This window comes from Mastigoproctus giganteus, chromosome 5, assembly GCF_048544385.1.
Source record: "Mastigoproctus giganteus isolate SK-2022 chromosome 5, ASM4854438v1, whole genome shotgun sequence".
NCBI lineage: Eukaryota > Metazoa > Arthropoda > Arachnida > Uropygi > Thelyphonidae > Mastigoproctus > Mastigoproctus giganteus.
In genome coordinates, this window is record NC_143579.1 from 74661524 (window position 1) to 74675910 (window position 14387).

The 14387-nt window shown below is 36.7% G+C and overlaps 1 protein-coding gene across 3 annotated transcripts in view; it reads left to right on the forward strand.

Moving 5' to 3' along the window:
- The window catches only part of LOC150085496 (protein tyrosine phosphatase type IVA 1-like), a 170263-nt gene that overhangs the window by 136252 nt on the left and 19624 nt on the right, over positions 1-14387 (forward strand). For all 3 annotated transcript variants that reach the window (XM_090374081.1, XM_090374080.1, XM_090374082.1), the window contains 2 exons: positions 5008-5382; positions 13727-13819. In XM_090374081.1, coding sequence (XP_090230207.1) covers positions 5275-5382; positions 13727-13819 — 201 coding nt within the window. In that variant the 5' untranslated portion in view covers positions 5008-5274. The remainder of the gene's footprint in view (positions 1-5007; positions 5383-13726; positions 13820-14387) is intronic.

Sequence of the window (14387 nt, forward strand, 5' to 3'; positions counted from 1 at the left end):
ATCCCTGTATAAGAGTGTCTCCTGTTTGAAGTGATTAGTGGAGTTGAGAACAATAGAGGCAACAAATGAATTTGACAGAATAAGGTAGAGAGAAATTCCAATTACTTAGTCTCTGATAGGGAATATCAGAAATGACATATGCACAAGTATCACCTTTGAAACAAAAGGAATTGTACAGGAAATAATTAGGATAACTGAAATGAGCAGTGGCTGAATCAGCCGATAATTGTGATAATATCAGAAAAAGTAACTGGGATTTGGCAGACTAAGTGGAATTGGGCATCATTTAGATTGGAACTGAGACCACATTTGTGAAATGAATGAGGAAGTGTTTGGGAAGTTAGATCTTTTCATAGATAAGTTTCTTCTATTAGTTTGGCTATTTGTGATGTATTCAGTAGTAAGAAAATTGGGGAGGACATGTTATGTGAAGTGTAAAATTTTTGGATATGGTATGTACACACCAAAAATATACCCAGCTTTTTGACATAGCATGGGTTTCACTACTTCAAGTCTCCAATAAGCAAAGTGATGATATTGCACTGGTTGATGAATCATCTACCACCTGGTATTTCCAGGTAACAGGAATGGCATTTCTCTGTGTGGTGTTGACATCACACCTCGATCCTTATGTTGATTCACACCTGAGTGGTCACCTCCAGTATACTAGGTGCCATATTTCAAGACCTGCACACAGGGGTTATACCCAAAGTTATTAACAGTTCCACCATCGTGAAGGTGCAAGCAGATGATTTGGCTGTTGCAGAATGACTGGATTTTGTTGATGTTCAGCCCACTTGACACAAGTGGCATCTGAATATCAGTTTCATCAGCATTTTTAGACATCTTGGTAACAAGCCCAGCATTAGCATTAGTAGATGCATTTGATGCAAGAAAGCAAGCTTATGCAGCATCATCAAAAAAAAAAAAAAAAAAAAAACACTTCCACTTCACCCCTCTGTTCGTTCGAAATACCTGTCCAGCTGGGCCCTAAAGTTATTTAGGCTATCAACTTCCACGACAAGGGATGGAAGTCTGTTCCACCAACCAACCACACCCGCTGGCTAAAGGCAAATTTCCACACGTCTATCCTACATCTGTCTTTTGAATTTATGCCCTCTCAGGTGATTATTATGAGCAAGAGGAAGAATCCCATCAGCATTGAGCATGCTCAAACCATTCAAGGCTTTATACACCTATCAGATCACCTTGCTGGTACCTAGTCTCCAGACACTAATTTGCAAGACTTAAGCCTTTCTTTGTAAGAGCACCCCTTTGTTCCATTCACTAATCTTGTTGCCCTTCTCTGTACTCGTTCCAGCAGCTCTACATCCTTCTTGAAATGAGGCCTCCAACCTGTATACAGTACGCTACGTGTGGCCGGACCATTGTCTTATACAAGGGAATAATCACCACCTAATCCCTGCTAGAAAAATTCCTATAATATCATTGACAATACACCATGAGCTACTCTTGCAGCATGTCTGCACTGCTCAGAGAACTTCATATCTGCCTGCACAACCATCCCCCTGGCCCTTTCATTCTCTACCACTGTCAGTGTAGTACCACGGAGTTGATACGTTGCTCTGGGGTTGCCGTTTCCCATATGTAGTACTTTACATTTGCCAATGTTAAACTTCATTTGCCACATCTCAGCCCATCTGCTCAACCTTTCCAGATCCTGTTGCAGCAGCATAGTGTCAGGTGTCCTTGACAACCCTGCCAAATTTTGTATTGTCTGCAAACTTGGACATTAAGCTTGATATACCATCATCAATATCATTTATAAATACAGAAAATAATAATGGACCCAACACTGAACCCTGAGGGACTCCACTAATAACATTAGTCCATGATGAGCAGCATCCATTGATTACCACTCTGTCTTCTCTCCCTCAACCACCCCTTTATCCATAGCAGCAATTTGCCTCCAAGGCCACACTGCTCCAATTTGTGCAGCAGTATTTCATGTGCAACAGTATCAAAAGCCCTTCTAAGATCCAAGTATATAATATCAAAGTTATTCCCTGCATCCAGTTCTTTTGTGACTGTATCATAGTATCCAATCAAATTGGTCAGGCAAGACTTGCCCTTAACATAACCATGCTGTGTCCGAGCTATAACTGAAGTCTTGTCTAGATGATCCTGCAGTGCGTCTTTAACCAGTGCCTCCATTAATTTTCCTGGAACAGAAGTTAAACTCACAGGTCTATAATTACTTGTGTCAGCCTTTGATCCTCCTTTGTGAATTGGGGTCACATTTGCACATCTCCAATCTGTGGGTTACCTCCCCTGAGTCCAAGGAAGCTCTCATAATTATGACTAAGGGTTTGCTTACTTCCTTTGCTGCCTCCTTTAATATAACTGGATAGATCCCATCCACCCCAGGTGCCTTTCTTGTGTTTACCTTCAACAATTTCTCCTCCACTTTACTCTCAGTTATTACGTGATTCTCTAGCTTACTGCCAGAGTTGAATACACCTCTGGCATTCCCCTCGCTGAATAACTCCTCATGTGTGAATGTCGATGCAAAATATTCATTTAGTTTGTTAACTACCTAAGCAGGATCATCAACAGTTGACCCATCGATATCAAGTGGACCAATCTGATTCATCCCCTTCCTTCTAGAGTTTACATAAGTAAAGAACTCTTTGCTGTTTTTCTTTGCATTCCTTGCCAAAGATTTCTCGTAATCTGCCTTCACCTGCCTAACTTCCTTTATAACTTGGTTACAGATCAACTTGTATCTATCATAGGTTTCTGTGTCACGTGTTAATTTGTATGTATCCCATGCATTTTTCTTCTCCGCCATGTCTCATTAGTTCATCTGACATCCATTTAGGCCTAAACCTTGAACAATATTTCTTAGTTGGTATGTAAAGCCTAGTAACTTCCAAGATAAGTTCTTTGAATGCTTCCCATTTTGAATTTGCTGTTGGTAACATCATCAGTTGGTCCCACTGTAAAGAATTAAATACTGTCTCAGTCCATCTTAGTCACCTTTACGAAAGCAATAACCCTTCCCTTTACCCCTAATGGTAGTTACCTCTTTGAGTAAATCCCACTTCAACACACTGTGATCACTGCCACCTAGTGGTTCATTTATCTGCAGATTCTTAATGCATGAAGAATCACTACTGAAAAGCCTTGCTAGTGTGTGAGTGACCAGCCCCCAAATTCCAGTCAATATCTGGGAAATTAAAATCCCCCATTATAAGACTCTCTGATTTACTGGCCCACTCTATTTCCCTGTACAGTTTCCTATTATACTCATCAGAGTCATTAGGCCTATAGCACACTCCTACTCTCAATTTTGATCTCCAAATGCTTATTTCAACCAAACTGACTTGACACTGCACTGTCCAGCGATGTTGACTGGCTTCACTTCCTTGGATTTTGTGTTTCTTAACTAATAGCATAACCCCTCCTCCCTTCCTATCCTGTCTATCCTTTCTGTAGATGTTGTACTCCCCAAATTCCAGTTTTGCATTCCTTATATCTGTGTGACACCACATCTCTGATATCCCAACAATATCTGCCTTTGATGTTTTCAGCAATACCTTATATTCATCAAATTTATTTACTAAACTCCTAGCATTGGTGTATACGCAAGTATACATACACCTGTTTCTAATCTTAGCTACCCTAGCACAACCCATGTGTTTACTTGTACCGCAATGACTCCCAGCAGTCTCTGAAATATCCTGCATCTTGTTTTTCAGGCTTCTGCTCATTCCAATAGAAGCAGTGAGAGAATCTCTTTCACCTCTGCCAGTGGCTACTGTTAATCTATTAGTCTTTGTCTCCTCCCCCAAGCTAGCAGTTTTCCGATCCACCTAACACTGCCTCGATAGCATCAGCAAATATTCTTGCACCCTTTCTATTTAAGTGTATCCCATTCCTGTAGAAGCACTCTCTCCTGTTAACAAGTGCAGTCCAGGCTGAAAAAATTTCTACACCTTGAGCCTTGCACAATCTTTCCAGGGCCGAATTGATCGACAAGGCTCTCATCATATACTCCCTCCTATCGTGTCTGTGCAGAATTGCAGACACTTTCAAATTCAACCCTAATTCACAGCTTTTTTTCTACAGTAACCTGTACTTGTTAAGTAATTGTGCCGGTCTCTTACTCTTGATATCATTAGTGCCAACATGTACAACTATATCACCTTTTATGCCCTTAAAAGATGATATCCGCTCTACATCATCAACCTTTGCCCCTGGCAGACATACCCTGGTCCTGTGCCATGCTTGCTATACCTGACAGATCTATTATATTGTCTATTATGGTGTTTTCAATGAAATTATAATAAACATTCTGATAAAATTTTTTTTATTTTGTTTGTTGATCATTACAAAATATATTAAATTGGCTCTATACAATTACTTATTTTGGGAGGGAGAAGCACTACTACGACTTCAAAGGAATCCAGGCAGGTGCCATTCTTGGTTCAGCCCCTAAGTGTCACCACGTGTGGTGTCACATACACATTTTGTGGGTTGATATTTCCAAAGTATAAGACCCTAAATTTTGCTGTACTTAAACATAGTGCTACTTTTCTGACCATCCACAAATTCCATCTAAAGCATTCTGAAGGATCTCTAGAATCATACATGATTTCCACAGTCATCAGCCATATAATAGGACTAAGCATATGTGATGTTTGCCTAATCAAACTGATTATTAATCACCAATACTTTATTATTCTGTTATTACTTCTACATCTCATGTGGGAATCATGTCAGCTGGATGGGTTATACTGGGTGGTTTGAAGAAAGGAGGGATTTATAGTAATCTTTCTGTTGTGGGTAATGAAAGAGGGGAGGGGAAGCTTTATATGAAAAGGGCTTCCTTGTACAACCAGATGGTGCAAGGAAGTATTTTACATTTGCAAATGATGCACAATATTTAAAAAGATTTCCAAATAGCCATTGTTTTTAGGTATTAATATAGAAATTTAAAAAAATATTCTATTGTTAAAAGTTAATGATTTATTTTTCTTTTAGGTGGCAGCAAAGAAGTTCTTGGGTTGTGCTTTGATGGAGAATGCATATCTAAGAGGGGAATACTGCAAGGCACAGCACAAATAAATCATAACTTTATGGTGGTCTTACTGATGTAAAAAATTTGCTAGTCTTTTTTAAGTATCTGTTTTCTTTTCCTTGGATAGAATCGGAGATTGTACTTAAGTCTGTTTCTGGTGCATGGTGGTTGTATTTAAAAGAAATCTTTTGATACTTGCACCAGCAGAATTTATAATTGGATGATCAAAAATGAAACAGAAAACAATGAGGCCTGCACCATCTGAGATAATTTACAAGAATATGCGGTTCCTTATTTTGGATCGGCCAAGTGATGCAACAATGTCTGTATTCATAAAGGTAAGTTTTTGAATTGCTGTTAGTTAAATGTAGTATAATCTAACTAATTTTAGAACTTGCTGAAAATGTGCATGCTGGTTTTTTTTTTTTTTCCTCTTCCCAACCTGCCACAAGGAATAATTGAAGTATAATAATAAGCAGATTATACAAATTTTATACCATTTTCCAAATACCTGAGATGATGCGATCCCTTCTATAGTTGAAGGGAGAGGACAATGATAGCTCCCGGCAACCCAAAGGTCGCGGGTTTGATTCCCGCCTCGGGCTTGGATCAAAGTACTGCAAAAACCTTGGGAGGTGCAATATGGTCACAGAAGCCGATGCACCAACAACTACCAAATCAAAAAAAAAAAAAAAACAATGATAGCTATTTTTAAATGAAAAGACTATGAGAAGATGTAGGGGAGAGTGAAACTGAAATACCGGGCAAGCCTCACTTGATCATAAACTGTAGGAAAAGTTGCCGTCTCATTCAAACACAGTAACCCAATAATTACTACCTTGTACACTTAGCAATGGTAGTTATGAAAATTTTCAAACTATAAAACTGAATTCAGTCTAATACAGGTAAAATCTGTTATAAATACCTGTCAATCCTAAGTCTGTAATGGTTGCAGTCAAACTGTGCCACAGTTAATTAAACCAGAAAATTAATGACTGTTTTCAAAAAAATCATAATTTTCCTGCCTGCAAATTGAAGGAGACTAAGGATGCACAAGTGTTTTCACAGAAATTTCTTTTGTAACTGAAGACACCAGAAGAGTAATGAATAATTAAATTTAATGAAATAAATTCATGTAATTACAGGAGCTCCCGGACTTATGCAAATTCCATTTTACATACGTTTTTGCCAGATTTCAAGGATTCAAAAGATAGGGCCATACTCGTGCTTGGGGCTAATGCAGCAGGAGATTACAGATTAATACCACTGCTTGTGTACCATTCTGGAAATCCTCTTGCATTTGAGGGCATCAATAAAGCCACCCTACCTGTGCATTTCCAATTGAACCAGAAAGCATGGAAACAATATCTCTGAGGGTTGGTTTAAATGCTGCTTCATTCCTGAGGTTTAAAAATACTGTAAAGATGACAATGTTCCTTTCAAGATTTTGCTTCTATTAGATAATTCTTCTGAACATCCTTTTTTTTTTTTTTTTTATTATTATGAAAACCCCAAACACAAAAGGTATCAAAACCTATAGTACTTAGTACCGTGCATGGGTTGAAGGAGGAGTATGGGGGGAGGGGGATGCCGGAAACTTTGCTCTAGAGACTAAACATGGGTTTCACCACTTCAAGCCTCCAATAAGCAAAGTGGTGGTATTTCACCGGTTGATGGAAGTCATCTACCACCTACTTGCACAGATGAGCGAAGAACAAGGGCAGAGATTCCATCAGGACATAAAGGAAATGGAGCAGAGGTGCCAGGGAAGGTGGAATACAAGCATGATGGCTGACTACTGCTGGTGTTTAAAAAGAGAGAAACCTGGCACTGTACATAAAAGAAAAATGATTAAACGTTCTTTTCAAACAAAGAGACGAAGGTCTGATTAATGAAAGTTTCAGAATTTTGATTAATACTTGTTAATATTTACATATTTTTTGATATATGAAAATGTAATCCTATCAATTTGTCATTACTAAATACAATAAAGTTATATACTTTCGTAAAAAACAATACTTTATTTCTTAAATTGTGATGTATCTGGATGTGATAGAAAAAAATCTAAGTCACATTTGAAATCACAGCAACATATTTCAGCAGTAGGACCTATTGAAATTCAAACCCCAGTGAACAAACTTAAATTTGTAAACTAGTGTGATCTGTGATTGTGTTGCATACCACATAACACTGTTATAAGCTCCCCAGATAAGTAGTGCATCTAGATGATTTTAATTCGAACATGAGTCTTATTTCTACCACCAAACACTACTTCACTCATCCAACCTATGGATCAGGGTGTTATTTCGAATTTAAAAGCATACTATTTATGCACATTTGCTCAGGCATTGTCTGTAATAGACACTGAGAAAAATTATGTTAAGAGACTTTTGTAAATCTTACAGTATTTACTGTGGCATCTTAAACATTAATAAGGTCTGGGTGGAAATTACTAAAAGTTGTTTAAATGGTGCATGGAAGAAAATATGCCCACGGCACGTGGGCATATTTTTGACTTTGAAAGGTTTAAAAAGGCTTTGAAGGGTTTAAAAAAGATTAATCATATGAAGAGGTTACAGATTGTAAAGGTTGCAGAGCTACTTCAGTTGGAGATTGTTGTCAAAAACATGGAGGCGGAGTTAGAGGAAAAAGAGATGGAATTATCTAATGAAGAACTTATTGACTTGCAGGCAGCGATAGTGAAAGAAGAAAATGCTGATGAAGCTCAAGATGAACCAAATGAGGAGCAGAGACGCTTCATCACCAGAGAGATGGCAATGGCATTTCGTGAAATTGCATCGGCAATGATGAAGTTTGCGAAGATGGATCCTGACAGCGAACGATTCTTAAAAGTTAACAGAAGGGTGGATGATATGCTTGCTTGCGTCAAAGAAATCTACAATGAAAATAAAATCCGTCGTCCAGTCATCCATTAATATGTTCTTTCATAAGGTTGAGCGGCCCGCTCCCCCTTCTAAATCCCTGCAGCAACGTACTTATCAGCTGAAGACAGATTCTGGCAACGATGCTCGAGAGGTAAAACTTGCGGACATTATGCCTGTCTCTTCTCTTTTATTGTAACTTTATAATTTGAAAATTTTTAAATTGCATGCTTTTGTAATTTTTCCTACGCATGGTATGAAAAAAATTGAATAAATACAATAAATTCTATTCACGGGGTTCAACCATGTGACTATGGATGGCGGCACCTCTTGAATTTCAAAATAATACACAATTTGTAATATTTTCATTAATTTATTGAAACATTAAACTGATCACGAAATGTTGGCTCAGCTGTACACGTAAATCAGTTGAACTTGACTTAATAATTAAAATATTGCATGTATTCGAAAATTTGGTGAACAAAAAATTTATTGCCACATGTGCACCACGTTGCAAAATATTCTACCGGTAGCCATGCCTGTGAGTGTTAAGTACTATGCTGTTTCTTGTATTCTCCCTATCTTGTAAACTCTGATTGTGCGGTCGTCTGGAGTATAAACAGAAAATTCATTCATAAAATCACTTATTACATAATCACTACAAAGTTGGCGTTGCATTGCCGCACATAAAACAAATCAGTGTACACTTCTCTATTTAGAGGTGTGCATTCATTGTTTACTTGAGTGCAAAGGGGGGGAACAGTTGGACAAGAAAACTACCTTTTTGAAATTCATATTACATCTTTCTCTAAACTGTAAATGACCCATCAACAGGTTTTAAATTAATAAATAAATAAATAAAAATACAAGAGTTCTCCGACTTACGGAAATTCGACTTTGCATAAGTTTTTGCAGGCCAGTGCAAACAAAAATTGTGGTAACGTATTTTGCATCCTGTAGGCATAAATGGAGGTATCATGAAAATATGTGAACCCAATAACACTTTTTTTTTTTTTTTTTTTTTAGTAATTCGTTCCCAAGACCTTGGAAGTTGAAATTTTTGCTATATAACTAAGCTATTTATCTCTCCAAAAGGTCATTTTTATAATGGAAATTGCATTACACTTTCATCGTTGTCGTATGTTCCATTATAAGAATCAATTTTGAACGCCTTTGTGGTATTTTTCTAAAACAAAAGCAATTTGCACTTTCCGGTTTATTGGGCTTTTCTCTTATTGCATTCAATTATAAACTGGTAGTAAACTTGATCTTATTGCATTTGTAATAATCCCGATAACTTGAATTGTGTGGGTTTTTACATTATTATGGTGAAATGTGTTTCCCCCTCCACTGAATTCTTTAATTTAAAAAAAAAAAAAACATAAATAAATTTTAAGAATCTTATCTTCATTCCTATTTACTTGTTACAGTGATGAAGGGAAAGCGACCAACGAAAAATGCAAGTGCTGGCAGTGCTAGGAAATGAAATGAAACAAAATTGATTTAGAAATGAAGATGATTAATTAAGAAGTATGAGGCAGGACAAAGTTTGTCATCTATTGCATGGAATTAGGTCTTGCTGCTTCAACATTGAATACTATTTTAAAGAACAGTGCACGTATAAAAGAACATGTTAAAGGATCAATGTATTTCACACTGGGGCTAGTCCACCCCAACAGTGATCAAAACAGCATTCAGGTGCTATATCGAAGATGGAAAAGCTATTAATAATATGGATGGAAAATCAGATTCAGAAGCAAGTGCCCCTGACTCTAACAGCCATTCAAGCAAGAAGTATTTATGAAGATAATGATGAGTACAGCAAACCCCAAGCCAAGTTCGTGGCAAGCAATGGGTAGTTTAATAGGTTCAAGCATTGTGCTGGTTTCCAAAACATTAAAGTATGCGGTGAAGTTGCCAGTGCCGATTCTGCAGCTTCAGAGAAATTTTGTGATGTGTTGGAAAAGCCCCCTTCTAAATCTCCACAGTCCCCAACTTCCACAGCAGCATGCTTATCAGCTGGAGAGTTAATTCTGGCAATGATGCTTGAAATGTAAAACTTGCTGACATTATGCCTGTCTCTTCCCTTTTTGTAATTTTGTGCACTTTTGTAATTTTTCCTGCACATGAGATTAAAAAAAAAAAAAAAAAAATTGAATAATTCTATTTATATGTTCATCGAACATTTCTTTTTTGCTTCTATCAAATTCAGGCACATAGTTGCGATTGCAGAATTTCCCTAAATGCTTATTTAGGGAAATTCTGACTTGCGTAATGTTTTGCAGAATGCAATCCTTACATTAATCGGGGAGTGGCTGTACAGACATCAGAGTAACAAAATTACAGATTTGTAACAAAATGCAAAAATAGTAAAAAAAAATCTACAGCAATGAGTAACGTATATTAGTATCAAAACTGGACAACGTTTGATGATAACCGGCATCATGGATCATTCAAAATTTGTGAATGGTCCATGTAAACTAATGAAAACTGGAATAATAAATTTACTTACATTTTCAGCCTTTCTATCACAGGTTAGCAAAGAATGGTTTATGATGGTAATTTTTTTTTTTGTGCAAATCACGAAAAAAATTACCATTACTTGAAAATTTAGAATCACAGAATAGTACATGATGTTTGATACGTGCTGCAGAACTTGTTTTTGCCAATAAAGCAAAATAAAAATATCGAATGGCCAAATTTTTTGTTTCATTTCCCATTCTTGTTTCCCCAGCTTCTCCTTCAAGTAACTTTGCAACAAATTTTTCCACCACAAGTGAAAACAGAACATACATATAAAATGTATTAAAAGTGACAAAGTCCTGTCTTGTTGGCTCTATAGAAAGAAAGCAATAGACAAGGGTAGAATGTTGTGAAAGTAGCAAATGACATCAAAACCATAAATTTAATGAAACTGCATGCTTTGGAGTGACTGACATGTTGGACAGAAAACTTGTGTGATCGAGACATGCTAATTTTGGGATGACTGTAAAATGTTTACTTTTTCCTTGTCCATTGTTTTATAATCCGTTCTCTGAATACCACGGGATAAACTCTAATTACACAAAGGGTTCCTCCCAATGCACCAATACTTACAAAACATCATCGACATACGCGACGAACAAAGGGTCGGCAGTTTATATGTCTAGTTAGCATGGTAATAACTCATTTGTAGTCCGTGCAGTTTTTCATTTCAAATAAACAAAAAAAAAAGAACCAAATCTACGGCAATGCTTTCTATAGCTAGACATACGTGACAAATTTGTGTATTGTAAAATAAAATCAGATGCGATGTATCTATATTTGGCGCTGGTTTTGCTGAATATTTCAACTATTTTTTATATATTTCTATAAGACAGTCAAAACAATACTCAAACAGCCAGTCACTGTGCCGATAAGAATGTGTTACATTTAATTTTTAAAAAATTCTCATTTATTAAAGAAATTCGTTAATTGTCTTGAGAAATGAATCTGTTTTTCAAATATGACGTGCCCCTTTCAAGCTTGGGCCCAAATGCAGCTGCATTGGCATAGTTACCGCTGAACAAAATCATTGATTTTTCTGGAGATTATTTCAGTTAGCTCTTCGTACTGAAACTCTGCGAGAGAGAGAGAGAGAGAGAGGCAATGCCTCTTGCATTCTTTTTCTTTAATCTTGAATTTTTGGTTAAGGGAGGGCATCTGCCCCATCCCCAAATATATGCCCCTGGTCATAGTGATACAAATGTTCCCTCTGCAATTCACTTAAGATAGAATTGTTTGGAATATCATAATAGACAGCTGCATTCATGATTTCATTGTTGACAAACAGTAGAAAAAATCCAAACTGCATAAAACAGTCCAGTGCCATCACTACCACACCCAATTTGTTTTTTGAGCAATAAAGTCTCTGAACTTTGGGCATATTCTACAGCCAATCATTTGTCTGATGCCTGGGCTATGTGGAGCACATGCTTCTTGATTAGACCGGGGTTCGAGCCCGTTACCACCAAATATGGAGGATGCGGAAAGGTCAGGGAATGACCACCGCATATTCCCGGAGCAATATGGCCTTTGTTGCTAATGCTCCTAAAAACCAAATAATAAATAATAATAATAATAAGCCTGGGCTTTGTAGAGTTGATTCACATCTTGCCACTGCTTTAAAATGTCCATTGCTTTTGTCATGCTAGCGTTTGCATGACCATACTAAACCATCCCGTGAGCTATTTTTCTTATAGTTGTTGGTCCTACACTTAGGGTGCCTCCGTGGGCAGGAGCAGCAGTGCGTAGCACACGCTTCTTGATTAGACTAGGGTTCAAGACTGATCACCAAATACGGAGGATGTGGAAAGGTCAGGGAATGACCATTGCATATCCCTGGAGCAATATGGCCTTAGTTGCTAATGCTCCTAAAAAACCAAACAACAAACAACCTACACTTAGGCAGTTCTGTAAATAGTTCTTGAGTGGGAGGGGTCGGCATTAGCGCTTAAACAAGGGAGTTCCCAGTGTCCACATGTGAGCCCAAGTGTGCAGGTGGGCTATGGGGAGTGAGTTTCAATAGTGATGTGCTCTGTGAGGTGAGGTTTTTCGTAGAATAATTTTTGTAAAAATAAAACTATGTAAAACATTTTTAAATATTAATGTATTCTTATTTTCTTAATGTATTCTAATGTTGAACTTGATTTTCCAATGTTGATTTTCCAAGAACTTCAGCTTCATGAAGTTCTTGCCAAACTTTTGTTAGAAAATGGATTGCTGAGACTCGCATTTTAAGTCCTGCAGGGTTTCTTTTTTTTTTTTTTTTTTTTGAGACTGCCTTATTTTTTCCATCCTACAATCCTTTTCAGTGTCTGGTCAGCTTAGGTTTCTGTCACAATTTGTCCTATCAGACGATTTTGTGTTTTCATACTTAGTCAAGGCAACATCCCAAGATATTGGTATTTTCTCTCAATTTAGTTGGTATATACAATTGTACATAATAATCAATGTAATGCTTATTTTGATATATTAATTTGCAGCATATGTATATAAATGTATGACTATTGTGGTGGAAGACAACTTGGCAATCTTTTATGATTGTTTGCAAGAAATTTAATGAATTTCTCCACAGAACAACTGTTATCATTACATTTACTAAATTAATATTACTTTAATGTTAATTGACTACATTAACCATCTACTTAGAAGTTTAAAAAAGTATGACTAAAACTTCCTCTTGATTAATTAATATCAACATTTTCTGAACTTGTACAGATACTTTGAACCCTTTAAAGAGGATTTTACTGTACATGCAGTTTACAGACAGTGCACCGACACTTTGTAGCATTGATTCAAAATCAGCCAACCAAATAATCTGTGCTTAAACTGACCAGAGCTACCTAATGGTGACTTTTAAAGTTGACATTAAAAAAAAAAAAATGTTAAAGGATAATTGGACAGTGTAAAAGACATGCAAATATCAGAAATATGGAATGGGGAAAAGTTGGAAAATCTGCAGCTGTGCTTAACGGTGCAATACATTGCATGAATATGCTTTAAATAGAGGGAGAATAAAGTGAAGAACCCTGTGATACCCCTGAATTCAGAGTAATCTGTCTTGGCACAGAATATTATATTTTCTATGTAACCTTGTAGCCAATATAAAGGATAAATGATACCTGTATTGTTTAATTTATGATCTATTACAGCTGTCAAGGCGAATTATTGATCTGACAAATTAAAATTCTACTTTGGGGGGAGCATTTTGGAAAGCAGATTTTCTGACACCCACCCACATAACATTGTGGGAAAGTAACAGTTATTATTTATTTTGTAGGAGTTGAAAAGGCACAATGTAAAAGATGTAGTTAGAGTATGTGAAGCAACGTACAAGACTGAGTTCTTGGAGAATCAAGGTATACGAGTTATGGTAAGTATTGTTTTTATTTTAAAAAAAAAGTGTAAACAATTTTGGTATGAATGCTTTTAAATCAATAAATTATTCTGTGACATTGGTCAGTGCATTTGCATCATTACAACATAGTTGAATTTTTCAGACAAACCAAAGTTTGTACATAACATCTCATTGTGAAATCCTTTAATGGGTTGCACTCCTTATACTTCAAATAAGTGAGTCTTCTCCATTAGAGACAACTGCTGTTGCTTATTTTCAGTTGAGTTCCACCACTCAGCATTATTTTGAAGCTGTTTGGCTTTACTTCTGTGTACCTAACCACTCACTGATAACTTAAATACCTTAAAAACAGTGGTGGCTCACTTGAAAATAAATAACAGTAGTGTTCTGTAATGGGAAAGCATCACTTATTTGAAGTATAAGGAGGGCAACTCATTGTGAAGGATTTCACAGTATAAGATGTTACAATAATGATACCAATGTACAAACTTTTAACTTCTGTTCTGGGAAAAATAATGGAGTTTCTGGTTAAAGGTGCATGCAGGATCATCTAGACAAGACTGCAGTAATAATTCAGGCACAG